At 43.1% G+C, this 27,972-nt stretch overlaps 1 protein-coding gene and 1 long non-coding RNA gene across 3 annotated transcripts; one reads left to right on the top strand and one right to left on the bottom strand.

Moving 5' to 3' along the window:
• The first annotated feature begins 994 nt into the window (after positions 1-994).
• Positions 995-19,936, top strand: LOC119478310 (aggrecan core protein-like). The gene is made up of 21 exons (XM_037752978.1): positions 995-1,062; positions 1,194-1,293; positions 2,527-2,818; positions 2,951-3,125; positions 3,476-3,603; positions 3,708-4,001; positions 5,289-5,522; positions 5,627-5,801; positions 5,890-6,017; positions 6,333-6,626; positions 6,731-6,966; positions 6,998-8,411; positions 10,533-10,646; positions 11,382-11,768; positions 11,949-13,100; positions 15,222-15,335; positions 16,317-16,475; positions 16,568-16,650; positions 18,711-18,855; positions 19,533-19,714; positions 19,808-19,936. Exons 1-21 carry the CDS (start codon positions 995-997, stop codon positions 19,808-19,810), a joined length of 5,877 nt encoding a protein of 1,958 aa, XP_037608906.1. The 3' UTR covers positions 19,811-19,936.
• A 3,009-nt stretch (positions 19,937-22,945) lies between these two features.
• Positions 22,946-27,935, bottom strand: LOC119500174. Of its 2 annotated transcripts, none has more exons than XR_005209569.1 (3): positions 27,788-27,935; positions 26,816-26,949; positions 22,946-23,836 (listed from the first exon to the last, which is right to left on the bottom strand). It is a non-coding gene; the product is annotated as an uncharacterized LOC119500174 (long non-coding RNA). The 2 variants fall into 2 exon arrangements; XR_005209568.1 differs by lacking the exon at positions 22,946-23,836 and adding an exon at positions 25,697-25,977.
• Between the last annotated feature and the right edge of the window lie 37 nt (positions 27,936-27,972).

Raw genomic sequence — 27,972 nt, 5'->3', positions numbered from 1 at the left:
TGGATTTAACTTTATGGAGGACTTCCAGAGGCCTGTACTACGAAGCAAGCTCAACATACCCAGGGTATCTTCTCCTTATCTGGCTTAACTAAGCCTTACAAATGAGATCCCGCTAAGCGGTCCCACGACGCTGGTTATCAACTTGGTAAATCAACCCAGGGTTTCTCCATCTGGCTATGCATGTGGCTACTTCAGCCTTCTTTCAGCTACGCCCCCGACTCCGGCGGTGTGAAACGGACTTGAGAGCAAGTCAAAAAATAAATATAAAAACTTTTAGCAATACAGCTATAAACTCTCTGTGCATTATGTCAGTATGGAGGACAAAACCTACCAAAATAAAAAATAAATAAATTAAAATAAACAAATAAATTAAAAAAATAAATAAATAAATAAATAAAAGGGAAAATAAACAGAAATGTAAATATATAAGGAAATTAATACAAAGATGAGTGAATAAAGATGCAAATTAAAACCGAAAATTTCAATTTATGTCATATTTTATCAATTAATTAATGGCTACATTTATTTTTAATATTATTTTTGCTACATTTAATGAAATATGTATTCATTCATCGAGTCATGTATTTATTTATTCATTTATTTATTTTCATTTTGGCAGGTTCCGTCCTCCATACATCTGTTTAATGCTCTCTATTGGAACTATGTTAAACTGCATCATCCCTATTAAATAAAATAAATAAATTCAAATCCACACCTTTATTTATTACCATTATATTTTCATGCACTACTGCACTAGAATGAGAAAATATTTCCTTTTACATTTTTTTTAACTGAATTAGCCAAAATAGAAGTAGCATCAACTTTTACATCCCATTATCAATGGGAGGTTGATATTGTCTGTAGGAAAATAAAATATATTGAGATTTATTGAATTCTTAATGTTCTGTGTGATGATGTAACATAGAGTTTGACTCGTGATCATATTTACTTGGATTTTTGCTAATTTTCCTTTTTTTTAAATTTCAGGTTAAACATGATTGTGAGGTGGATCTTGTTGCAGTCTGTGTGTCTACATGTCATCTCAGCAGCCTTTGATAACATTTATGAAGAGTACCCCTTATTGGGTAAGAACGCATATGTATGAGGTGCATCTAATAATTTATTAGATGCCTTTTGTTTTGACCCCAAAAAAATCATTGGAGCTTAGTGTGTGGTCACTGCCATGTTATCTCCTCCACAGACCCGGAGGATGTGCTGAGTGTGAGCATTCCTCTGGAGGAGCCACAGCGTCCTCTACTGGGAGCATCGATGGTACTACCGTGTTACTTCGAGGTGAGCTTTTATTTATTTTGAAAACCAATATGTTTTCTACTGTATATTCCAGTTAATGTATATATGGATTTGCATTCTCAGGTTGTGGACAAAGCCACCGTTTACATAAATTAAATATTTAGTAATCAATATATTAACACTGAAGCAAACTCCTACATGAAATGTGGAAGGGGTTGATCGGTTGAGCTTTTTGGCTTTATTGTTTTGGTTTTTCAGTCTCAGTGCTCACATTAACCCTCTGAGACCTGCGGGATCACGGCCAATCTTGACCTACTTTACTGTCTAACACAAACTAGAGACCTGGAGCATTCAGAGGATGGATGGCTTTCCTAGCTGGATTGACAATAAGGGGGTTTCTGAGCAGTTTACACAACAGAAGTGCTCGCCATCCAATCGCCGAAAAATGCAATTCTTGCAGAAATCTCCAAATGTCAAAAGTTTTTGATACCAAATCACAGCATGGCTTTTTCTATGGTGTTCCTCAAGGTCTTGGTGTCTTAATGTGGTATTTTGGAGGGATTATTGATCACTTTTTTTTTTTAGCAATTCTCAGTTAAATTTAGCACCAAATCTGTGTAACAAATGGTTTCAATCCAAAAATTGCTGCAACAACTTATGAGTTGTAATGTTCTAAGCCCTTATACACTTTTACAATTTATTTGAAATAATTAACTAATTAATCAATTCATGTTTATTTCTGATTTATGACTAGAACAACTTGATACACAGTGTTGAGCTGCATCTCAAATTAATCTTTAGGTTCCCAGCTTTCAGATGATGTACACCACTTCTATGTGACATCTACTGTTGACCTGCTATCTCCCCCTAAATACCCGATGGACCCCCCTAAAAAAAGACAGAAACGGGTCTATTGTGGGTCTCAGAGGGTTCACTTTGTTTCCAGCACCAGGCTCTGATAAGGCCACTGTACACTACCTGCCCAGCACCAAATGGGAGACAGACACAGTTAGAGATTAGCTGGTGAAGAAAGTTAAACATCCAGCAGCTAAAGAGACAGATATTTTCCCAAAGGAGTTGGTAGAAACCAAAAACAGAGCAAAAAAGGAGAATGAATATTGGACTTAAATTCGTTAAAGAGGACAAAAACACGACTCTAAATGAATGTTGCCCTGTGTCTGCTGGATGTATAAATAGGCAACAGTTTGTGTTTGTGTGTCGTAAGTTACTGGACTGAAATTGGTGGTGAATGGTGTTGTTGTTTCCCCTGTATAGGACCACACTGTCCCCGACCCAGGAGCTCCCACCATCGCTCCCCTCGCCCATCGTATCAAATGGAGCCTCGTCACCAAACAAAAAGTCACTACTATCCTGGTGGCCTTGGAAGGACAGGTGCGTATCAGGGAGAGCTACCTGGACAGAGTTCATCTGGTCGGCTACTCCGTGACTTCTACGGACGCCAGCATCAAGATATCCGAGCTGCGGTCCAGCGACTCAGGAGTCTACCGTTGTGAGGTTCAGCACGGCATCGAGGACAACCACGACATCGTCGACGTGCAGGTTCAAGGTATGGAATGGCCTGTTGTAGGCTTTCTGAGTACCGTCTTGTACCGTTGTACTTGTTTTGTGGTATTTTAGCATTAAAAGATGTTACTTAATTAGATCTCGGTTAAACTAAACTACTTGTTTATCTCTCTAGGTATGGTGTTCCACTACCGGCCCATCATGGGACGCTACACTTTGACTTTTGAAAAGGCGACGGCAGCATGCACCCAGAACAATGCGGTCGTGGCTTCACCTGAACAGCTTCAAGCGGCCTACGATGATGGATTAAACCAGTGTGACGCTGGATGGCTCTCTGACCACACAGTCAGGTCAGTTTGTCAACAACTCTCTGTTACCTACCTCTGTTTAACACAGCGGGTAGAGCAACGGGACACATTCAGGGTTCTAACTTGACTCTCAAACAAGTAGCAAGAATATACAGTATACTGTATAAAAGTCTCCAACAAACACCTAAAATGCTAGCCATTCAAATGCCACCTCTTTTGCAAGCTCAAATTCATTGTTGTCATGTAAAAACATGGCTAGTGTGTGCTTGAGAGTACCAACAGGAAGAGTTTTCAAAATCATCCGTTTGCAAGTTCATATTCTAATTTTGCAGTACAGTGTACAGTATTTCAGATTGGACACCAAAGCTTATTCTAATTTAATTTAACCAAAGGTACCCGATCCATGAGCCTCGTGAGAACTGCCACGGTGACAAAGAGGATCAGCCCGGGGTCAGGACATACGGAGAGAGAGAACTCACTGAGACTTATGATGTCTACTGCTTCACTGAGAAGATGACAGGTACACTGAGATGACATCAACGCTGCAATGTCTCTGTTTGTGACTGTTTCAAAGCTCTTTCTTTGATTATTTTTACTGAATTGAACCTCTCTTATCTGATACAGGCAGAGTTTTCCACACCACTTCTGCAGAGAAGTTCACCTACTCTGAGGCCGTGGTGGCCTGCTCCAATCAGGGAGCTGAGCTGGCCACCACCGGTCAGCTCTACCTGGCCTGGCAGGGTGGGATGGACGTCTGCAACGCCGGCTGGCTGGGAGACAGGAGCGTCCGCTACCCAATCAACATCGCTCGGCTGCAGTGTGGAGGGGGTCTGCTGGGGGTGCAAACTGTTTACCTCCACAAAAACCAGACAGGATACCCACTTCCTGAGTCCCGCCACGACGCCTTCTGCTACACAGGTGGGCCGACATTTAGACAAATAGTGATACTGAAAGTGCTGTTTCAGTAGCCTCTAGAACCCGAGAGCCCCCCAGTACCGGGGGCAACATGTGACATTGTTATTTCATAATAATATTTATAGAACATATGAATGTTATACCGTTTTGAAAACCTGGGGTCTTCAGCTTTCAGAATCCGTAAACCAAGTGTATGTAGTCTGAACTATGTGTTATTACCAAGTATTTTAACTATAAAGTCGTACAGAAATAAACTTCTTAAATATAAGAACAAGTTGTGATCAAAGGATCAGATATAATTTTCTCATAAATCTACTCTTTCATGCTTGGTATCATTGAAAACCAGAAATTCTGAGCTTTCCAACGGACTTTTAACGCACACCACGTTTCACATACACAGCCACGGACACAGCAGGTGAAACGTAGCCGTCAAACTTCACATTTTACAGTCACACTCTGCTCCTCAAACTGACACAAATCTATGTTCTTGTCAAAGTACTTCACCTAGGCATAGGTTGGAATAAAAAATATGGAGAGCGCCTTAGTATATCTTTATAAATTATATCATAGATGTTGTATTTTAGTGTATTTTCATCAAATTTATAGTTACAGTTGTAGTCAAAGATTAGTAGTAGAACACATTCAGTTGCATCATTGTCTGTGGGATCTTGGTTTTAATGGTGATACTGCCTTTGAAAGTAATATTTTATACTAGGCGAGGATAAAAATAAAATTTGTATTGCTTCTCCATTGGAATCTCCATGGTAAAATAGTTTAGTTTACTTTCAATTTATTCATATTCCTTAGCTTCTTACCTTTCAAATGAGAACAAGTATATGCATATAAGCCTTATGGTTGAGGAGCTACTCCTGCTTAATTTTGGGTAGTTATTTTCGGTGTTTTAAATTAAAATATTCACACATTTTTGAGAGGCTAGTCAAAGATTCTAATGCCAAGAGATTGACCGTTTATATTAAAAGGTTATACTATCTGATTTGGCAGAAAAGACTGTGCTTTTAGAGGGAGCTTTCAGCATCAAAGAGGATTCTGCTTGGAGACCAAATGCTCCCTTAACGAACAAATGCATGAACACTGAATCTTAGTAAAGACATCAATACTAAAAGTTTGGGGTGGTGGAGGGAGCTACTATGTGAGGAGTAAACTTCTGTGCAGTTTGACTCTGTGAAACAAAGAATATGATAACAAGAGATTAAAGCCCAACTTGTGAACCAACAGAGCCACAGCTACAGCAAAGACTTCTCACTAATCTTTCTCCTCAATGACCTCCAGAGTCCCCTGATGAGGAAGGTTCAGGCATCACAAAAGAGGGATGCGTGGTGCCGAGTGTTGCCAGGGTGACGCTGAGCCCAGAGGTGTTCTTCTGGAGGACGCCCACAGAGAGCGAGGCGGTCGGAGAGGTGGAGACTCAGCAGCCAACCGTTGTTGACGAAGAGATAAAGCCGGCCGCCGCCCTGCCCGACGTAGGCAGAGAGCCCAGCAAAGGCTTTGTGATGCCTCGAACTGGTCAGTGATACTGAACCTCTGATCCGTGTTATGATTAACCGTAACTTCACATAGAAAGTCCAGTAAGTGTTCCTAATAATAAAGTCCCTTGTTTCTCTGTGCAGGTGTGGTCTTCCATTATCGCGCAGGCTCCAGCCGCTACGCCTTCACCTTCGCCGAGGCCCAGTTGGCCTGCCAGAGTGTCGGAGCCTCCATCGCCACACCGGAGCAGCTGCAGGCAGCGTATGAGGCTGGATATCACCAGTGTAATGCAGGATGGGTATTGGACCAGACCGTGAGGTAAATCTGAAATCTATTTTCAGAGCAGGTAGAGAGATTCATGTCCCAAAGACAATACATCATCTGATCACGACTTCTCTTTTTCTAGGTATCCCATTGTTTTCCCTCGAGATGCGTGCGCTGGAAATCTGGGGGATCAACCTGGAGTTCGGTCAAATGGTTTGAGGCCAGCAGACGAGAGATATGATGTGTACTGCTACATTGATGGGCTCAAAGGTAAGAAGAAAACACTGTTTAGCTTGTAAAATTACTAGGGCTGTCAAAGTTAACGTGATAATAACGCAAATTTGTTTTAACGCACTAATTTTTTTAACACATTAACGCAACTTGCGATATTTAGGTTGTAGTGGGCTCAGTTTTTAAGCTAGAGTGAAGATACTGATATCACATGAAACTAGAAAACTTAAGGTATCCATTGATACCAACCATGTCATACTACCTTGTAGCAAAGGAGGTAAAATAACGCTCCAAACTAAGCTACATTTTGGACTTCTTTTTCACCATCTTGACATCTCCTCATCTGTTCCACAGGTGAGGTTTTCCATGTGGGCTCCGCTAAGGGATTCACCTACGATGAGGCTGTTTCTAGCTGTCAAGAGCACAACGCCGTACTGGCCTCCACCGGAGAGCTCTATGCAGCCTGGAAAATGGGTCTGGACAAGTGCCGTGCTGGATGGCTAGTGGACCGTAGTGTCCGCTATCCCATCAACAACCCCAGCATTGAGTGTGGAGCTGGGAAATCAGGAGTATACACTGTGTACTCTCACCCCAGCCAGACAAGCTTCCATGAACTTCACGCCAGATTTGATGCGTACTGTTTCAGAGGTAAATGATTGACTGTTGTCTAACGGGCATTCAGAATATTTATTTTCATCATCAATTATTCATTCATCGTTTTACTCTTGTTTTTACTGGCCTGAACATCACAGATATCCAGGAGGCCCTCATTAACCCAACATCAACTACTAATCTGTTGACACTTGGTAAGCTCGATTTACATCGTGAACAAATGACTTTCTTACTTGTGCAATTGTCCCTTTTATTTCCAATGTCCCTCACTCTTTTTTCTGTACGTCCCTTCAGCTGTTCCTTCCGTCTTCACTCCCAGCCCTGTGGAGACATCGAGCTCTGCCTCAGGCTCAGAAAACGTCAGCTCAGGGTCTGTGGTTGATGGTGCCTCTGGGGGTCACTCTGGAGATCTGTCTGGATCTGGAGACCTGTCTGGTTCTGGAGACAGGGTGATCTCTGGAGGTCTGTCTGGATCTGGGGACCAGTCTGGTTCTGGAGATCAGGTCACCTCTGGAGATATATCTGGTTCTGGTGACCTGTCTGCTTCTGGAGACCTGTCTGGTTCTGGAGACTTGTCTGCTTCTGGAGGCTTGTCTGCTTCTGGAGACCTGTCTGGTTCTGGAGACTTGTCTGCTTCTGGAGACCTGTCTGGTTCTGGAGACCTGTCTGGTTCTGGAGACCTGTCTGCTTCTGGAGGCTTGTCTGCTTCTGGAGACTTGTCTGGTTCTGGAGACTTGTCTAGTTCTGGAGACCTGTCTGGATCTGGAGACCTGGCCGGCAGTGCCAGTGCTGAGCTGCCCAGCGGAGCATCAGGTTCCAGCAGTGCAGACGCTTCTGGATCAGGTCTCAGTGGAGAAGGATCCGGCATCACTGTTGTATTTTCAGGCAGCGACAGCATTGTCTCTGGAGAGGGTTCAGCTTCAGGAGGACTCCAAGAAGCCGGAGAGGGTAGCGCAGGGTCGTCCGGTTTCCTCACCGGCCAGGACTTTTCTGGGTTCAGTGGTTTCCCATCAGGATTCTCCTCTGGAAGTGCTAGTGGACACTCAGGAGAGCTTTCGGGAAGTGGAGACGCTCAGATCTTACTGATAGACGGTGAACTGATCGACGCGTCCACCCCTATTACCCACAAGGAACATGAGCTTGACGGAGGCCAACTAGCGTTCAGTGGCTCTGGAGATATTTCAGGATCTGGGATTCTCACTGGCTCAGCCTCTGGAAGTAACTCTGAGTTCTTCTCAGGTGTGACCTTAGTGGGGTCAGGGTTCACTGAACTTACAGTGTCATCCTCTGGAGAGCAAGAGGCCTCTGGGTTTCTAATCTACAGCTCTGGACAGGGAAGTGGTGAACATTTATCGGGATCTAGAAGCTCAAGTTTCCTCTCTGGGTCTGGATCGGGAATGTCTGGATCAGGACTGTCTGGATCCGAGTCCTCAACAAGTGGAGAAGAAGGCAGTGTTACATTTTTGACTGAGGATTTTATAACAGAGGTATCCGGAGACACTACATTGTCTTCGGAGCTTGGACAGGGGTCAGTGGAGTACAGCGGAGAAGGAAGCAGTAGTAGTAACAGCGGCTACACCACAGCCAGCGGCTCTTCTTCAGGAACTTCCTCTGGAGATCTGCCACAGGTGGAAGTGCTGCCCTCTCCATCCAGTGAGCGGGCACTGACAGAGAGCACCACAGGACCAGAGGAGGCCGTTAGTGAGGATAAACCGTCACAGACCCCTGATGACGTCCCCCCTGTGCTTGCCCCCACTGGACTGGCGGCTCCTCCCACTGCAGCTACACCAGGCGTTGTTGAAGAAACTGAACCAGCGAAGGGTAGGTCAACCTATTCTTATTTATTTTTTTCATCATTTCATTAGTTGCAAAATATGATCTTTTTCACACTTTGTTGTCCTGTTTGCTGAGATCAAACGTAGAGGGATGATGCATCCTCGCAGCTCACTGCTGGAGGCTGAAATGAGTAGTTGATTAATCAATGAGTCCGATCAAAATAAGTAATATAATACAACTGCACAAGGATGGGAAAACAGCTGATCGAACTGCAGGACGCTGGAAGAGTTTTTAAAGGGCCATAAAAGCCAAGGACCAGACAGAATCCTGGGCCATGTCTTAAATGAAATGCTGCCTCCAAAAGGCAACTATACTTACATTTTTTTCACGGCCCATTGACCTGCATCACAGCACCACTGCTGTGATTATACTTTTAGGTCGATGCATCTGGGAGCTGTGTTCCAAGTGTTACAAAATTACAGTACAAAAATACATAAACATGGATTTTGATGAAAACTGGAGGGAGGATGACTTCAGGTGTTGCGCTATGGAGTCAGAAAGGGCACTGCTACACCAGCACTTGGAAGATTGATTCATCTCTCTTTTGAAAGTAGTACTAGTGTATGTCATTGATTGATTTCACCTGTTCTTCAAGGTGGTTTTAACCCATGTGAACCGGACCCCTGTGGTGCTGCTTCATGCACAATAAAGGACGGGGTAGCTTTCTGCCACGGTAAGTCCCAAAACGGTTGCATTAAAGGTCCCATATTGTAAAAAGTGAGATTTTGAACATGTCTTTTATATTATAAAGCAAGTTTAAGTGATTTATAAATACTGTTAAACCATCAAAACGCTCAATATACGAAGAAATACACACAGCCCGTATTCAGAAATTGTTCGTTTGAAACAAGCCGCTAGGATTTCTGTCCATTTGTGATGTCACAAATATACAATATTTACACGGTTTTAAGTGTAAACATTCTAAATGTGTCCCAGTTTATTTCCTGTTGCAGTGGATGTAAATAACAGCAGCTGACAGGAAGTAAACATGGATCCAAGCTGTTGCCTAGCAATGCAATCCCGTTGCAATTCCGTTGAAATGCACTAAAACGGAGCGTTTCAGACAGAGGGTGAATACAGGCATATTCAGACGGACAGTATGAGGAAAATAAAGTTTTTTTTTAACATTGAAGCATGTAAACATGTTCTAGTAGAAACAAACTACAAGTATGAACCTGAAAATGAACAGGAGATGGGAACTTTAAGTGACATTTTTTCCACTCTTCTCATTTCTTTCTCTGAAAACTACTGAATTCAATGTTGTGTGATGCGCTTCTCTGTATGTCCTTGTTGTTGAGCACTTTGCATGTTTTATATTGTTGGTCTGCATTCTGTTTATTAATCAGCTTGTTGGTTATATTTTCAGATACATCTTTAACTGGTTGTGATTATACTGACTGTTCATGAATCAGCATCACTAGACTTACCAAAGATCTTTTTTCTCTCCCTGCTGTTCTGTCCTGACTGTGTTTCGCATCATAATCAATGTTTTGTGATTTCCTTGTGTTCATGGTGTCTGTGTCTGGCTATGGGTCTCTGTGTTTGTTGTTTGTTGTTTGGGTGCTTGTCAAATACGTACCAGCTCTGCTCTGAGGTTGTACAGCCTCCGTGTTACACGTGTTATCACAGTTGTCTTCAGCCTATATGTTGTTTTTGGTCTGCTGTGCCAGTACGCCGCCTCCGCTCTGCTGTACAGTATGCATGCTAAACCCGGAGCAACATATGTGCTTTCTGGCACCATATGGATGCTCTCTGGAATATGAATACTGATCTTCTGCTGCAACTAATCACAGATTCAAACATAAACTTACTGCAGATATTACAATTCTTTGCAGAAATGTGGTATATTTTAGTGAATATCATCATCATTTGGTGACGTTAAAGACCTCAAATAATAAGATTGATCAAAAACAAAGAGACTTAGATGATGATGAATCAGTGTGCAGTTAAGTTTAATTTGGATCAGAGGTTGCAGCAGCTACAGTATTGTTCACTAACTTGTCAGTCCTGAGGTGTGATAGTCCTTCTATCACACCTTGCTGACCAACCTCCCATCCCCACCCCCCATGCTGAAATAGTAGTGTCACACCGCCCCCTTTTTTGCAGAGGTAGATGTGTGCCATCCCAACCCTTGTGCCAACGGAGCGACCTGTGTGGAGTGCGCAGACTCTTACAAATGCTTATGCCTGCCCAGCTACGGAGGAGAACGCTGTGAGATCGGTATGAGATCAGCTTCAGCTTATAACTACTAACAACAGCCTCTCAAAAACAACTCAAGAGAGACTGAGAGATGCTAAACATCACCAGCCGACAGCATTGTTACTCGCTGTGGCTCGTCCCGGTGGTCCAGCAGTTGAAAGATGCTCAACGTGTAGCTGTGATGTTGCCATGGGAACCTGTTGTCCAATAAGGGCAAAAAACATTAAAGTATCTAAAGGGTCAGTTCAACCCAATCACAAAAAGAACATATTTGGCTGACTGCAGTACTGCAGTGATTGTTCAGTGTTTTACTGCTCAAAACAGTGAACAATTGACTCTTTGTTAAAAGAGAAAAACAAAGTTTTCAAGGTAACATCATCAACATCATTTTGGGAGTGAAGTATTCCTTTAAGGTGTGTTCAGAAAGAAAGTGGGAAAATATGATTTTATGTCATTTGGGTGAACCGACCGTTTAAATAAAGTCATCAAGGTGGAGCAAGAGAATGAATGAAGCCTTTGAATGTTACAGTAAAAGGAAATTCACAATCACATTACAGTTGGGCAGGGCTCTCCCCACTGTTGTCTAACGGGCATTCAGAATATTTATTTTCATCATCAATCATTCATTCATCGTTTTACTCTTGTTTTTACTGGCCTGAACATCACAGATATCCAGGAGGCCCTCATTAACCCAACATCAACTACTAATCTGTTGACACTTGGTAAGCTCGATTTACATCGTGAACAAATGACTTTCTTACTTGTGCAATTGTCCCTTTTATTTCCAATGTCCCTCACTCTTTTTTCTGTACGTCCCTTCAGCTGTTCCTTCCGTCTTCACTCCCAGCCCTGTGGAGACATCGAGCTCTGCCTCAGGCTCAGAAAACGTCAGCTCAGGGTCTGTGGTTGATGGTGCCTCTGGGGGTCACTCTGGAGACTTGTCTGGATCTGGAGACCAGGTAATCTCTGGAGATCTGTCTGGATCTGGAGACCTGTCTGGTTCTGGAGACAGGGTAATCTCTGGAGGTCTGTCTGGATCTGGGGACCAGTCTGGTTCTGGAGATCAGGTCACCTCTGGAGATATATCTGGTTCTGGTGACCTGTCTGCTTCTGGAGACTTGTCTGGTTCTGGAGACCTGTCTGGTTCTGGAGACTTGCCTGCTTCTGGAGGCTTGTCTGCTTCTGGAGACCTGTCTGGTTCTGGAGACCTGTCTGCTTCTGGAGGCTTGTCTGCTTCTGGAGACTTGTCTGGTTCTGGAGACTTGTCTAGTTCTGGAGACCTGGCCGGCAGTGCCAGTGCTGAACTGCCCAGCGGAGCATCAGGTTCCAACAGTGCAGACGCTTCTGGATCAGTTCTCAGTGGAGAAGGATCCGGCATCACTGTTGTATTTTCAGGCAGCGACAGCATTGTCTCTGGAGAGGGTTCAGCTTCAGGAGGACTCCAAGAAGCCGGAGAGGGTAGCGCAGGGATCTTTATCTTCCCTTCATCTGAATCAGGCTCTGGAGCGTTCGGTGGTAGCGGGGACCTGTCCGGATCTGGATCTGGTTTCAGCTCTGGGGAGAGTGGTTCTTCCATTGACAGCTTCGGGGAAAGTGGACAGTTCTCTGGCACGTCGTCCGGTTTCCTCACCGGCCAGGACTTTTCTGGGTTCAGTGGTTTCCCATCAGGATTCTCCTCTGGAAGTGCTAGTGGACACTCAGGAGAGCTTTCGGGAAGTGGAGACGCTCAGATCTTACTGATAGACGGTGAACTGATCAACGCGTCCACCACTATTACCGACAAGGAGCATGAGTTTGGTGGAGGCCAACTAGCGTTCAGTGGCTCTGGAGATATTTCAGGATCTGGGATTCTCAGTGGCTCAGCCTCTGGAAGTGACTCTGAGTTCTTCTCAGGTGTGACCTTAGTGGGGTCAGGGTTTACTGAACGTACAGTGTCATCCTCTGGAGAGCAAGAGGCCTCTGGGTTTCTAATCTACAGCTCTGGACAGGGAAGTGGTGAACATTTATCGGGATCTGGAAGCTCAAGTTTCCTCTCTGGGTCTGGATCGGGAATGTCTGGATCAGGACTGTCTGGATCCGAGTCCTCAACAAGTGGAGAAGAAGGCAGTGTTACATTTTTGACTGAGGATTTTATAACAGAGGTATCCGGAGACACTACATTGTCTCCGGAGCTTGGACAGGGGTCAGTGGAGTACAGCGGAGAAGGAAGCAGTAGTAGTAACAGCGGCTACACCACAGCCAGCGGCTCTTCTTCAGGAACTTCCTCTGGAGATCTGCCACAGGTGGAAGTGCTGCCCTCTCCATCCAGTGAGCGGGCACTGACAGAGAGCACCACAGGACCAGAGGAGGCCGTTAGTGAGGATAAACCGTCACAGACTCCTGATGACGTCCCCCCTGTGCTTGCCCCCACTGGACTGGCGGCTCCTCCCACTGCAGCTACACCAGGCGTTGTTGAAGAAACTGAATCAGCGAAGGGTAGGTCAACCTATTCTTATTTATTTTTTTCATCATTTCATTAGTTGCAAAATATGATCTTTTTCACACTTTGTTGTCCTGTTTGCTGAGATCAAACGTAGAGGGATGATGCATCCTCGCAGCTCACTGCTGGAGGCTGAAATGAGTAGTTGATTAATCAATGAGTCCGATCAAAATGAGTAATATAATACAACTGCACAAGGATGGGAAAACAGCTGATCGAACTGCAGGACGCTGAAAGAGTTTTTAAAGGGCCATAAAAGCCAAGGACCAGACAGAATCCTGGGCCATGTCTTAAATGAAATGCTGCCTCCAAAAGGCAACTATACTTACATTTTTTTCACGGCCCATTGACCTGCATCACAGCACCACTGCTGTGATTATACTTTTAGGTCGATGCATCTGGGAGCTGTGTTCCAAGTGTTACAAAATTACAGTACAAAAATACATAAACATGGATTTTGATGAAAACTGAAGGGAGGATGACTTCAGGTGTTGCGCTATGGAGTCAGAAAGGGCACTGCTACACCAGCACTTGGAAGATTGATTCATCTCTCTTTTGAAAATAGTACTAGTGTATGTCATTGATTGATTTCACCTGTTCTTCCAGGTGGTTTTAACCCATGTGAACCGGACCCCTGTGGTGCTGCTTCATGCACAATAAAGGACGGGGTAGCTTTCTGCCACGGTAAGTCCCAAAACGGTTGCATTAAAGGTCCCATATTGTAAAAAGTGAGATTTTGAACATGTCTTTTATATTATAAAGCAAGTTTAAGTGATTTATAAATACTGTTAAACCATCAAAACGCTCAATATACGAAGAAATACACACAGCCCGTATTCAGAAATTGTTCGTTTGAAACAAGCCGCTAGGATTTCTGTCCATTTGTGATGTCACAAATATACAATATTTACACGGTTTTAAGTGTAAACATTCTAAATGTGTCCCAGTTTATTTCCTGTTGCAGTGGATGTAAATAACAGCAGCTGACAGGAAGTAAACATGGATCCAAGCTGTTGCCTAGCAATGCAATCCCGTTGCAATTCTGTTGAAATGCACTAAAACGGAGCGTTTCAGACAGAGGGTGAATACAGGCATATTCAGACGGACAGTATGAGGAAAATAAAGGGTTTTTTTAACATTAAAGCATGTAAACATGTTCTAGTAGAAACACAAACTACAAGTATGAACCTGAAAATGAACAGGAGATGGGAACTTTAAGTGACATTTTTTCACTCTTCTCATTTCTTTCTCTGAAAACTACTGAATTCAATGTTGTGTGATGCGCTTCTCTGTATGTCCTTGTTGTTGAGCACTTTGCATGTTTTTTATTGTTGGTCTGCATTCTGTTTATTAATCAGCTTGTTGGTTATATTTTCAGATACATCTTTAACTGGTTGTGATTATATTGACTGTTCATGAATCAGCATCACTAGACTTACCAAAGATCTTTTTCTCTCCCTGCTGTTCTGTCCTGACTGTGTTTCGCATCATAATCAATGTTTTGTGATTTCCTTGTGTTCATGATGTCTGTGTCTGGCTATGGGTCTCTGTGTTTGTTGTTTGTTGTTTGGGTGCTTGTCAAATACGTACCAGCTCTGCTCTGAGGTTGTACAGCCTCCGTGTTACACGTGTTATCACAGTTGTCTTCAGCCTATATGTTGTTTTTGGTCTGCTGTGCCAGTACGCCGCCTCCGCTCTGCTGTACAGTATGCATGCTAAACCCGGAGCAACATATGTGCTTTCTGGCACCATATGGATGCTCTCTGGAATATGAATACTGATCTTCTGCTGCAACTAATCACAGATTCAAACATAAACTTACTGCAGATATTACAATTCTTTCCAGAAATGTGGTATATTTTAGTGAATATCATCATCATTTGGTGACGTTAAAGACCTCAAATAATAAGATTGATCAAAAACAAAGAGACTTAGATGATGATGAATCAGTGTGCAGTTAAGTTTAATTTGGATCAGAGGTTGCAGCAGCTACAGTATTGTTCACTAACTTGTCAGTCCTGAGGTGTGATAGTCCTTCTATCACACCTTGCTGACCAACCTCCCATCCCCACCCCCCATGCTGAAACAGTAGTGTCACACCGCCCCCTTTTTTGCAGAGGTAGATGTGTGCCATCCCAACCCTTGTGCCAACGGAGCGACCTGTGTGGAGAGCGCAGACTCTTACAAATGCTTATGCCTGCCCAGCTACGGAGGAGAACGCTGTGAGATCGGTATGAGATCAGCTTCAGCTTATAACTACTAACAACAGCCTCTCAAAAACAACTCAAGAGAGACTGAGAGATGCTAAACATCACCAGCCGACAGCATTGTTACTCGCTGTGGCTCGTCCCGGTGGTCCAGCAGTTGAAAGATGCTCAACGTGTAGCTGTGATGTTGCCATGGGAACCTGTTGTCCAATAAGGGCAAAAAACATTAAAGTATCTAAAGGGTCAGTTCAACCCAATCACAAAAAGAACATATTTGGCTGACTGCAGTACTGCAGTGATTGTTCAGTGTTTTACTGCTCAAAACAGTGAACAATTGACTCTTTGTTAAAAGAGAAAAACAAAGTTTTCAAGGTAACATCATCAACATCATTTTGGGAGTGAAGTATTCCTTTAAGGTGTGTTCAGAAAGAAAGTGGGAAAATATGATTTTATGTCATTTGGGTGAACCGACCGTTTAAATAAAGTCATCAAGGTGGAGCAAGAGAATGAATGAAGCCTTTGAATGTTACAGTAAAAGGAAATTCACAATCACATTACAGTTGGGCAGGGCTCTCCCCGCTGAAGTGAAGCATTATGTATAGTTTTCCATTCTGCATCGGGACGTTGGTTTTGTACGTCAGGAGGAAGCACTGGCCGTCGTCAGACAGACCGCCTGAGGGCATCGCAGTGGGAAAATATGCTCCTCACTGACTCACTAGACAAGTTCTGAATATGTAAAACTGAAACACTACATGGGTTGTGAACAATGTCAAGCACTTTATCAGCTGCTCAAACACTAACACATAGCAGAAAGAGTGATAAGAATACATCTCATCATCAGATGCTGTGCTTTAGTTTTCCAACCCATTTGTAGTCGTCTGAGTTATTTTGGATCCCTAAAAATATACTAAACTATACTGTATATATAAACGTATATTTAGGTGAAAGTGCATTCAGAGTGCCATACACTGAATGGATGTTGACTCTTTGGTGTTGCGGCTGCAGATGAGCAGCAGTGTGAAGACGGTTGGACTAAGTTTCAGGGGAACTGCTACCTGAACTTCGCTGACAGAGAGATGTGGCTGGAGGCAGAGATGCGCTGCCGGGACCTGAACGCCCACCTGGTCAGCATCATCACCCCAGAGGAGCAGAACTTTGTCAACTGTGAGTGCATAACATGTGCTTTATGTGTGTGTGTGTGTGTGTTCATAGAGGTGGAGACGATGAAAAATAAAGCCACTTTTTTTCTCCCACAGTGAACGCACAGGATTACCAGTGGATCGGGCTGACGGACAAGACAGTAGAGCATGACTTCCGCTGGACAGATGGCACTCCACGGGTGAGTGAGGACTTTACACTGGTGTGTTGCTCCAGTTATAGGCAGGGCAAAGTATAGTATAGTATAGTATAGTATAGTATAGTATAGTATAGTATAGTATAGTGTAGTATAGTATAGTATAGTATAGTTTAGTATAGTATAGTGTAGTATAGTATAGTATAGTATAGTTTAGTATAGTATTGTACAGTATAGTATAGTGGAGTTTGGTTTTTAAACCCTTAAAACAAAGTCTACCTGCGACCCCTTGTCACAGGTTGTATACAGTATGACTACAGGTGTTGGTCAGTTCAAAGAGTGATGTTTCTCTCCCAGAAGGAAACTCTTCAAGGCATGGATGAAAAACTGAACAGGCCTACCGGGCACAGGCCCAAGAGCCCAAGAAGTCAGGGGGCCGCTGGGCCAGAACCTCTGTATGAAGTGTTAATATACAAATAAAAATAGACACAAAACAACCACAAAGACACGCAAAACAACCTCAAAGAGAAACAAAACAACCACAAAGACACGCAAAACAACCTCAAAGAGAAACAAAACAACCACAAAGACACGCAAAACAACCTCAAAGAGAAACAAAACTACCACAAAGAGACGCAAAATGTCCACAAAGAGACACAAAATGACTACAAACAGTTGCAAAACACCTACAAATAAGCAAAACAGCCGCAAAAAGACGTAAAACAACTGCAAAAGAGACCTTAAACGACTATAAAGAGATGTAAAACCACTACAAAGACACGCAAAACAGCCACAAAAAGACGTAAAACAACTGCAAAAGAGACCCAAAATGACTATAAAGAGATGCAAAATGACTACAAAGAGATTCAAAGCGACTACAGAGAGATGTAAAACGTCTACAAAGAGATTCAAAGCGACTACAAAGAGGAGTAAAACGACTACAAAGAGATAAAAAAACGACTATAAGGAGATGCAGATACTGTATTGTAGAATAGCGTAACATATCGCAGTGCAGTATAGTGTAATGAGCTAAATTCCTGACCCACTCGCCCCTGTCCTCAGTGGGTTTTCTCCATGGTGGATGGATACAGCATGTTAAATCAGCCGTGCTGCCAGTTGGTCTCAGTGACCAGCCACAAAAACATCAAAACAAACATCTCAGACATCTTTCCTCCACAGACTTTATAGACATTATAGAAGAGACACTAACTGCAAACAAGGTAACTTATCACTCTTTGTTTATACTTGACGCCTCAGGGAAGCTGCATTATTAATCACCCATTAATCAAACCCAACACAGACTATGCTTTAATTAACTAATAGCTCTATATTGACTTGCATTTAACTTTGCACCAGATAAACAATGTTAGTTCATTTTGGAGACGTCTGTGCGTTTCACTAAACAACTAAAGGAATGAAAATTGCTGTTTGCACATGTGTGATAAGAGTTTGTCTGAGCAGGTGAATGCCAAAACAAGCACTGAAATAGCACCGCACCATCTGCTCTGCATAAACATAGCCTCAGCTGCACCGCTCCACCCACCTCAACACAGGACGGTTTATTTAAAGGCATGAATTTACCAAACAGGTGCAAGAACAAAAAGAAATTGACTTCATTACCAGGCGTTCAAATGGGAAACAGCACTGAGTTTAAAAAACGGTGAAGATTTTTCAACTCTGGAAAGATGCAGCAAAAGTTGAGCCCGGTTTAACTGGCTGGAGTTGGAGTTGCTAAAGTCTTCTGTATCAGAACGCCTGTAGCGATTGGGCTGCATTTTTTCATGCAGTGCTAAAGTCTGTGCTTTAAGGACGGGTTTGCCTGAAACAAACTACTTTGTACTAAGTATCATGTAACAACAGTTCAAATAGGGATAGTGGTGCACATTTTTGGACATTCTCTCTTTAAAGGCATTCATAATGTTGCAGTAGTTTGGACACATGAAGGGTGAATTTATGTGAAGTTTGAAAAACAAGATGAAAAAGTTCAAATCCTGCTTACTTACAGTGCAGAATGATGACCACGAAACTTTGCGGGCCCTCTTACCTGTTCTCTGTAGGTAGTTGTAGTAAAGTATGTTTCCACTTCTTCCTCCTCTCTTCTTCAGCAATACGAGAACTGGAAGCCGGACCAGCCGGATAATTACTTCCACTCTGGAGAAGACTGTGTGGTGATGATCTGGCACGAGAACGGCCAGTGGAACGACGTGCCCTGCAACTACCACCTGCCGTTTACCTGCAAGAAAGGCCCAGGTGTGTTGGATCAGACCTAACATCTGTAATGGAGGCTTTAAAGCTGTGTTGAATGATTTTTGGAAACTAGGTATAAAAACACATCAAGATAAGGTGACAGGTCATGAATATTATCGCCTTATAAAGTTGCTATGTTATTACACATCCTGCAGATGTGGTCTGCTGGATGTTACACTTTATTCACCAGCTAATTGCTAATTTTGTCTGCTGTTTGGTGCTGGGGAGGTAGCATACAATGGGCTTATCAAAGATAGAATATCTCTGCCTTTAACTAATAGATATCACCATCAGACTTCCCCACTTGATAACTTACATTGAGACAATTATTTTTTGTATTGCAAGTTTTTCAGAAATGAAATGTTTAAATAAGCAAATGAGGCATTATCTAATGATAACTTTTGCTGAACTTAGGAGAAATATACAGACACAAATAGACAAAGTAGTAAAATAAACACCTAAATGTGTATTTAGGATGTTTTTTTCAACTAGTCTGAAGTTATTAAGAGCAAAATAGCCCCAAAACTCTGACCAGTGCATGAAAAACAAAGTTTTTGCCTGTAGTGTCTAGCCTTCATGTAGTTTTGATGACTGCAGTACTCCCTACTGTACTGAAAGTACTCAACACAAGAGACACATGGTTTGATCTGACGCCTTGTGGCCTCTGGTTCTGTCCTCAGTGTCCTGCGGTGCCCCGCCGAAGGTGGAGAACGCCTACATGTTTGGAAACAGGAGGGAGGAATACCCGGTCAAATCCATCATCCGGTATCAGTGCAGCCCAGGGTTTAGACAGCGCCACCCTCCGGTGGTTCGCTGTAAGGCAGACGGGCAGTGGGAGAAACCCCAAGTGGAATGTATCAAGGTGAGTGTAGTTTGTAGAAAAAGCTCCCTGACAGGTAAAAACAGGTGTGATATTATTTGAACTCACTCTCGGTGTGTTTGTCCCTCTCCGCAGTGAAAGCCAGAAGAAGAATACAGCGGAGGAGAAGCAGGAGTCTGACAGCCGGCAGCAAGCTTCACTAAAAAGGAAAAAAAGAGGAATTACTATTTATACAGTGCCTTCAGAAAGTATTCAGACCCCTTCACTTTTTTCACATTTTGTTATGTTGCAGCCTTATGCTAAAATCGATAAAATTACTTTTTTTCCTCATCAATCTACACGCAATACACCATCATGACAAAGTTGAAACAGAATTTTAGAAATTTTTGCAAATTTATTAAAAAGGAAAAACTGAAATATCACATTGACTTAAAGGGACTATTTGTAACTTTCAGAAATGCTTCTTAACAGCGACACCTGTGGCCGTGAAATCAACGAAAGTCAGCGTCGGGCTCGCGCTTGCTCGCTCTCAATATACCTGAACGAGCATCACTCAAAACAGTGACGCGACACACGTCAGCTAAAACCACAATATCACTCTATATTTCAGCTGCTTGGCAGTAATGTTAGCTGACCAGACGAAGGTCTCTCCATGAACATGATTTAGATCTGATCCTAGTGTTGGCTTTTCCTGCCTAAGTGCAGGGTGAAGGAAGCGGGGCTCTCCAGCATGTCTCCCTGCTCTCTCCGCCCGCAGCCGGAGAGAGCAGAGGAGACACCGGCACCCGGTCGGTAACGAGAAGACAACGTAAATCTCTATAGAGCTCCATCACTTCACAAGACACGGAAAACCTCTGTTGGTCTGGAGGAGCTGCAGCAGTTATTTCTGCACAAACGTCCCCTGTACATTCACTAGATATTCTCAGAGCTAAACTAACTCTTCTGCAGTGTGGAGTGAGCGCACGTTCACGTCTAGAGGTGGAGCGAGCTGAGCTGTCTGAGTGAAGGCGAGCAGGCAGAGGAGGAGGGTACAGCGGCTACACGCGAACGCGCATATGCGAGCGCGCAGGTGTGACGACCCGCTACATTTATGCGCGTACAAAGTTACAAATAGTCCCTTTAAGTATTCAGACCCTTTACTCAGTATTGAGTTGAAGCAACTTTGGCAGCGATTACAGCATCGAGTCTTCTTGGGTATGACGCGACAAGCTCTGCACACCTGGATTTGGGGAGTTTCTGCCATTCTTCTCTGCAGATCCTCTCAAGCTCTGTCAGGTTGGATGGGGACCGTCGGTGGACAGACATTTTCAGATCTCTCCAGAGATGTTCGATTGGGTTCAAGTGAGGGCTCTGGCTGGGCCACTCAAGGACATTCACAGAGTTGTCCCTAAGCCACTCCTGAGTTGTCTTGGCTGTGTGCTTAGGGTCATTGTCCTGTTGGAAGGTGAATCTTCGGCCCAGTCTGAGGTCCAGAGCGCTCTGGACCAGGTTTTCATTAAGAATATCTCTGTACTTTGCTCCGTTCAGCTTTCCCTTGATCCTGACTAGTCTCCCAGTCCCTGCCGCTGAAAAACACCCCAAAGCATGATGTTGCCACCACCATGCTTCACCGTTGGGATGGTATTGGGCAGGTGATGAGCGGTGCCTGGATTCCTCCAGATATAACGCTTAGAAATTGAGGCTAAACAGTTCAATCTTGGTTTCATCAGACCAGAGAATCTTGTTTCTCACAGTCTGAGTGTCCTTTAGGTGCCTTTTTGCAAACTCCAAGCGGGCTTTCATGTCCATCTGGCCACTCTGCCATAAAGCCCAGATGGGTGAAGTGTTGCAGTGATGGTTGTCCTACAAGAATTTTCCCCCATCTCCAAACAGGATCTCTGGAGCTCAGCCAGAGTGACTATTAGGTTCTTGGTCACCTACCTTACCAAGGCCCTTTTCCCCCCGATTGCTCAGTTTGGCTGGGCGGCCAGCTCTAGTGAGAGTCCTGGTTGTTCCAAACTTCTACCATTTAAGAATTATGGAGGTCACTGTGCTCTTGGGGACCTTCAAGGCTGCAGAATTTTTTTGTAGCCTTCCCCAGATCTGTGCCTCGACACAATCCTGTCTCTGAGCTCTTCAGGCATTTCCTTCCACTTCATGGTTTGGTTTTTGCTCTGATATGCATTATCAGCTGTGAGACCTTATATAAACAAGTGTGTGCCTTTCCAAATCATGTCCGATCAATTGAATTTACCACAGGTGGACTCCAGTCAAGGTGGAGAAACATCTCAAAGATGATCGAGGGAAATGGGAGGCACCTGAGCTAAATTTCAAGTGTCATAGCAAAGGGTCTGAATACTTATGTCAATGTGATATTTCAGTTTTTCCTTTTTAATACATTTGCAAAAAATTCTAAAATTCTGTTTCCACTTTGTCATGATGGTGTATTGCGTGTAGATTGATGAGGAAAAAAAGTAATTTTATCGATTTTAGCATAAGGCTGCAACATAACAAAATGTGAAAAAAGTGAAGGGGTCTGAATACTTTCTGAAGGCACTGTATGTTATTATATATTTAATATTATTATTATTATTTAAGAACCTTTGCAGCGCACGGAAATCCATTTTCCATTTTAGTGAAGATGATCTGAAGGGTTAAATTGTTGGAAGGCTACATCCTGGTTCGACCCCGTCCCTCATAATATATGTAATTATTATATATAATAATTTAACTGCTCTGAGTTTATTTGTATCGTGTGTGTTGTAATATAATTTTGTTTGGTGATACTTTGTTCCACATGAGTTTTATAGAAGGCAGCATCTGTCTGGCTCACTGTAGTCTGCTGTAGACAGTTGGTGGATGTTGGTGGCACTTCAGGATTTGCTGTAAAACTGTTTTATGGTGTGAGACATCAAAACGTTATGTTTGTTTACCCGTGTGGCACCGCTTATCGTTCTATCTGTCAGAAGAAAAACACAGCTGGGGGGGGAGACTCCTTTGGAAAAGTTAAAAGGGAAATACTAGTGTTTTTTAAAGTTCACATCAATCGTCCCAGTCCCCCTCTGGTTTCTGTCCTTCCTGCTGGTTTCTGCACTCAGTCTGTGTAGTTAAAGGAATCATTTTGAAGAAGCCGTTTCTTCCTGTAATACAGCATGAAAAGCAACACAGCACGAGACTATCCATGCAGGGAACGGGGTGAAGGATTTGGGATTATTTCACATCTTTAAAGTGGTTTTATTGGACGTGATAAGCGGGCAAGATGACCTCCCGAGATGAATGGAAACAAGAAAAGAGCAGACTAAACTTAGCCGTAGAGAGAAAGCAAACAAATCCAACAAATAGTATAGACGGGTTTCTTTCTGTGCAACGTCATCACAGAGATGTGCGCGCAGTTAAGGGGCAGAAAGCACGACGTGTCTGGCAGAGCCAAGCTCTAAAGCAGAGATGACGAGGAGTTGTTGCTCTACCAACCAAAGAAAAGATGGATGTAAAATGTTTAATATTCTGAGGGCATCACATACCTTTACTAAAAACAGAAGGAGATTATGGATCCAGACCTAGTGGGCAAAAGCAGCGGGTGGTCATGGCAGCGGGTGGTCGTGGCAGTGGGTGGTCATGGCGAGCTGTCATGCTCCACAGATCGATGAAAATGAACTGATCAACAACAGGGTGATCAACCACACTCTGAGGAAATATTTATATATGTTTAGCAACTATGCCTTAAAACTTAAAAGTGATCCAAGACTTGGCCCTAAATTGTTATAGTGTTACGCGACTACGTATTGACGGTTAACTACAATCTTGTGACCGTTTGCCCCTTGAATGTGCACTCAGTAATGTTTGTATACAAGAAACCCGTCTATAGTAAAACAGTGGTATAAAGCAGAGACTTCTGGTCAATGTGAATACACAGCCTTTTATTTATTGATTCCACGCAGTGACAGAGTCTCTGCTGGACTGAGTGCTTGTTATAAAAGAGAGAGATTCAGTCCTGTTACGAGACAGCATCAGCAACACACAGCCAGACTGACTAGACTCTACTAGCTCCATTATTCATATTTAATGTGCAGAGGATTAAACTGCCTGTGACCTCTCAGTTTATCATGTTGGCTGGTTCAAGTCTTTTGTTTTCTGTGTGTTTTAGTTGTCATCATCTTCCACGAGGCTGTGCAGTGCACAGTGTTTCTGTGGATCAAGTTTCAGTATAATGAACCTGTTATTTATTTCATTGTGTAACCACAGAGGAAGAAACCTCATTGTAAACATTACAGTGTTGTTGTTTTTTCCCAACTTTGACTGCTTTCATTTGTGCACTTGTTTTGTGTCATTGTTGCTGTATTTGGGGGCTGTGCCTCCTTCAGACATACTGATAAACCAAAGACTGAGAGTTCAGTTTACACTCTGTGCTGTACATATGTCTGCTGTAGCCATATTTTACGGACTTATTTAACGTATGTCTGTCAATATTTTCTATTTTACTTATTGTCAATAAATCCCATGAAAAGACCAAAACCTAAAGTGAATGTATCTACTAACTAACTAAAGTACTGTGTGTGTATCAAAGCCTGATATCCTTTGATAAGCCTTCTTCCTCTGTGCCATAGAGCGCCATTGTTGTCCAAAAACTATTAAAAACACATCAATGAGCCACACAGGACGTGTTTCCATTCAATTGTCAAGAAAATTTTAAGCGAACTTTTTTAAAGGGACTGTTTGTAAGTTTTTAAGCGTATAAATGTAGCGGGTCGCCACACATGCGCGTTCGCATATGCGCGCTCGCGTGTGGCCGGAGCCTCGTCTCCGCTGCCTGCTCTCCTTCACTCAGACGGTGCGCGTGTCCTCGCTGTCTCGCTCCACCTCTAGACGTGAACGCGCGCTCACTCCACACTGCAGAAGAGTTAGTTTAGCTCTGAGAATATCTAGTGAATGTACAGGGGACGTTTGTGCAGAAATAACTGCTGCAGCTCCTCCAGACCAACAGAGGTTTCCTGTGTCTTGTGAAGTGACGGAGCTCTTCAGAGAGTTACGTTGTCTTCTCGTTACCGACCGAGTGCCGGTGTCTCCTCTGCTCTCTCCGGCTGCGGGCGGAGAGAGCAGGGAGACACGCTGCAGAGCCCCGCTGCTTCAGCCTGCACTTAGGCAGGAAAAGCCAACACTAGGATCAGATCTAAATCATGTTCATGGAGAGACCTTCGTCTGGTCAGCTAACATTACTGCCAAGCAGCTGAAATATAGAGTGATATTGTGGTTTTAGCTGACGTGTTTCGCCTCACTGTTTTGAGCGATGCTCGTTCAGGTATATTTAGAGCGAGCAAGCGCGAGCCCGACGCTGACTTTCGTTGATTTCACGGCCACAGGTGTCGCTGTTAAGAAGCATTTCTGAAAGTTACAAATAGTCCCTTTAATGTTGCAAAAAAGAAAAGCGAATTAAGCGCATTTCCATCAACTGGTTTGGAGCGAATAAACTCGGCTACAGCGTAGTTTGTTCAGAAGTTGGCACTATAGGCTACACATGGCTGTAATCTACCAATAAACAGAGTAGAAGAAGAAGAGGTTGTGAACTGGAAACAAAACAATTGGTCTTGGGCGCCTGGGTTAGCTCAGTTGGTAGAGCGGGCGTCCATGTATTAAGGCTTGGTCCTGACCGCGGCGGCCCGGGTTCGAATCCGGCCTGTGGCCCTTTCCGCATCCACTCTCTCTCTATCCACTGTCCTGTCAATAAAAATGGAAAATGCCCCCAAAACAATAACTTTAAAAAAAAAAAAAAAACAATTGGTCTTGACTGATCTAACCACAACGGCAAAAACCACATCAAGCGAGCGTAAAAACTTTTTCCGCAAGGAACAAGGAACTGATATTAAATAGATAAATGATTGAAGAGAAACACATATATTTGCCTCATTCTCACATAATGTCTTTGTCTTGTTTCATGTTTCATGAAACAAGACAGATTAACAGATTAACAGACTGCAGAGATCAGTCAGACCTCCATCATTCCTGGAGGGTCACCACCGCCCAGGAATTTCTAGGTACAGACAACAAACACGTATTTCTCCTCTCGTCCACCTCTCAGTGAGCTCAGTGTTTCTGTGGCAGCAGCCAAGGTAAATAGGATACGGTGCTGACTCATAGGAATAATAAAATTACGGTAAATTTGTATTTGCCCAACAGGGTGGGTTCCACATGGCGTCAGCGTTCCCTTGTGACTGAACAGGGTTCTTTTAAGGATCCTCAGCACCCCACCTTCCACACACCGGTTCACCTCTCTGCCCCGGGCCTCTGGATGAATCGTCCCTCTCTGCTCTCAACATGTTTTTTTTCACTTCCTGATTAGTCGAAAACAGAAAATGTTTGTAACCTAAAACATATTGCTAAGTGCTTCCTGCTGTGAGAAAGCTATATTCACATTACAGCATATTAGAAACACTAACTTTATTGTGTCAGAGGCACCAGAACCTCAATAAGGACCCTGAAGCTAAAATAATATATCAGAAATAACTGAATAAAATGAAAGCACTATGCACAGGGGATGGCTGTTGTACTTTTAAGAATCTAAGATTAATTAAGAATGAATTGTCTATGTGTAACTATTTTTAAGACGTTTTGGGATTTCTTTATTATTTATTTTATTTAACCTTTATTTAACCATAAGCGTCCCATTGAGATTAAGAATCTATTTTTTAAGGGAGACCAGGCAGCAGCATAAATGGAAAAATCCCATTGGCTTTTTGTCGAGGGAACCAGGGCGATGCTAACTTCCTGGTTTGACTACAAAAATACGTCATCCCTGGAGCACTCTAGTAAGAAGAAATGCATTCGAAAAATGATGTAAAAAAGACTGTCCAGGTGAAGTAGACTCTGAAAATAAATAATATCCCTTTTTTACCAGAAGGAATTTGCTGCTCCAAAAACCCACAAATAAATGTGAGCAATTCCACACATGCCAGATGATGTGTATAAATATTTGTGAAGATACAAAAACATCTCATTTTAGCTCAGGAGTCACTTGTCTGTGAGTTATTTCTGAATCAGTTATTTTTATAAGTAGGATACAAACATTTGTGAGCTTTTTTTTATTTGTCGTGTTTATTTGAGGTTTTCTGAAACAAAAATAAGGTCTCCACCTCCCATCTTTACAAACACACATACACACAAATAACTTACAGATGTCGTCATGATCTTCCTTCACAAGCTGGTCGGGTCAAAAGAGTTCACATCCTCTTCTTCTTTGGGTTGTGGCAGTTGTTGTTGGTGTGTTTGTGTTTCATTTAGCCAACAGGAAATAACCCTCAATGGACCTTGAAGAGAAAACAAAGCAGATTTCTGGTGTAAGGGACTTTCAGATTGTTGATGTCTAATAGAAGTCTAGTACATCAGCCATTTCTTATGGAGTGGTCGGCCTGTCCTGGGATGCCCCCCGGACACAGTGGAGGTGGTGGGAGAGAGGAGGATGATGGCTAAGTTGTCATCCATGATGGAGAATGACTCCCACCCCATGCAGGACACCATCTCAGCACTGGAGAGCTCCTTCAGCGACAGGCTGCTCCACCCAAAGTGTGTGAAGGAGCGCTATCTCAGGTTCTTCCTTCCTGCAGCTGTCAGACTCCACAACCAGCACTGCTCCCAGTAGACCACTTACACACCTAAAAACTGACAATAACCTGATATTTTCAGGTGGAATTTCATTCATTCATTCAGTCATTCTCACTGTGCAATATCATTTTCCACTTGTGCAATTTAGTTAATAGTCTGTTTATTGTCAATACTGTATATACTGCTCCTATTTGTATACTTCCTTCTATTTAAATGGTTCATATTTTGTTACACTTTTTTTACTGTGTTAGCTGATGCATCTTGTTTTTTGCACTATGCCCTTTGCTGCTGTACACTGCACATTTCCCCACTTATCTTATCTTATCTTACAGTATTTTGTTACTAGTCATTTTAGTATCTGTAACACATAATAAACTGAAGACATTCAGCTACATCTCAATTTCATGATCCAAAGATAACGTTAATGTAAGCTAGCTAGCTGTTAGGCAGCTTTGTCGTTTAGCTGCTAGTTCAATAACATTAAAATAACCAAAACTAAAACATGAAATTAAGCTGTCACTATCCAGGAGGATTACTACTCACTTTGTGAACTTTTTTTTTTGCCGGTTTCACTGCTGGAGGATGACGTTAATCTTGTTAACTGCTAGCTAGTCATCAAGTTCACCGCAGAGCTCAAACTAACCGGTACTGTAACGTTAACTGTGATTGGCCCATAGCAACCAATCAGAACTAGGGATGGTCTCCATGGCGATGTGAACGGTCCAAAC

The sequence above is a fragment of the Sebastes umbrosus genome, chromosome 2 (assembly GCF_015220745.1).
Source record: "Sebastes umbrosus isolate fSebUmb1 chromosome 2, fSebUmb1.pri, whole genome shotgun sequence".
Taxonomy (NCBI): Eukaryota; Metazoa; Chordata; class Actinopteri; order Perciformes; family Sebastidae; genus Sebastes; species Sebastes umbrosus.
Note: the sequence above shows the minus strand (reverse complement) of the source record. Positions and strands in the feature narration are given on the sequence as shown.

Bases quoted from the DNA above. Each gene is read 5' to 3' on its own strand.
- LOC119478310 (XM_037752978.1), top strand. From the start codon at position 995: ATGATTGTGAGGTGGATCTTGTTGCAGTCTGTGTGTCTACATGTCATC. The intron at 11,769-11,948 runs GTTCTGGAGACT...GCGGAGCATCAG, and splicing joins TGGTTCTGGAGACCTGTCTG to GTTCCAACAGTGCAGACGCT. The intron at 13,101-15,221 runs GTAGGTCAACCT...CCTTTTTTGCAG, and splicing joins AGAAACTGAATCAGCGAAGG to AGGTAGATGTGTGCCATCCC.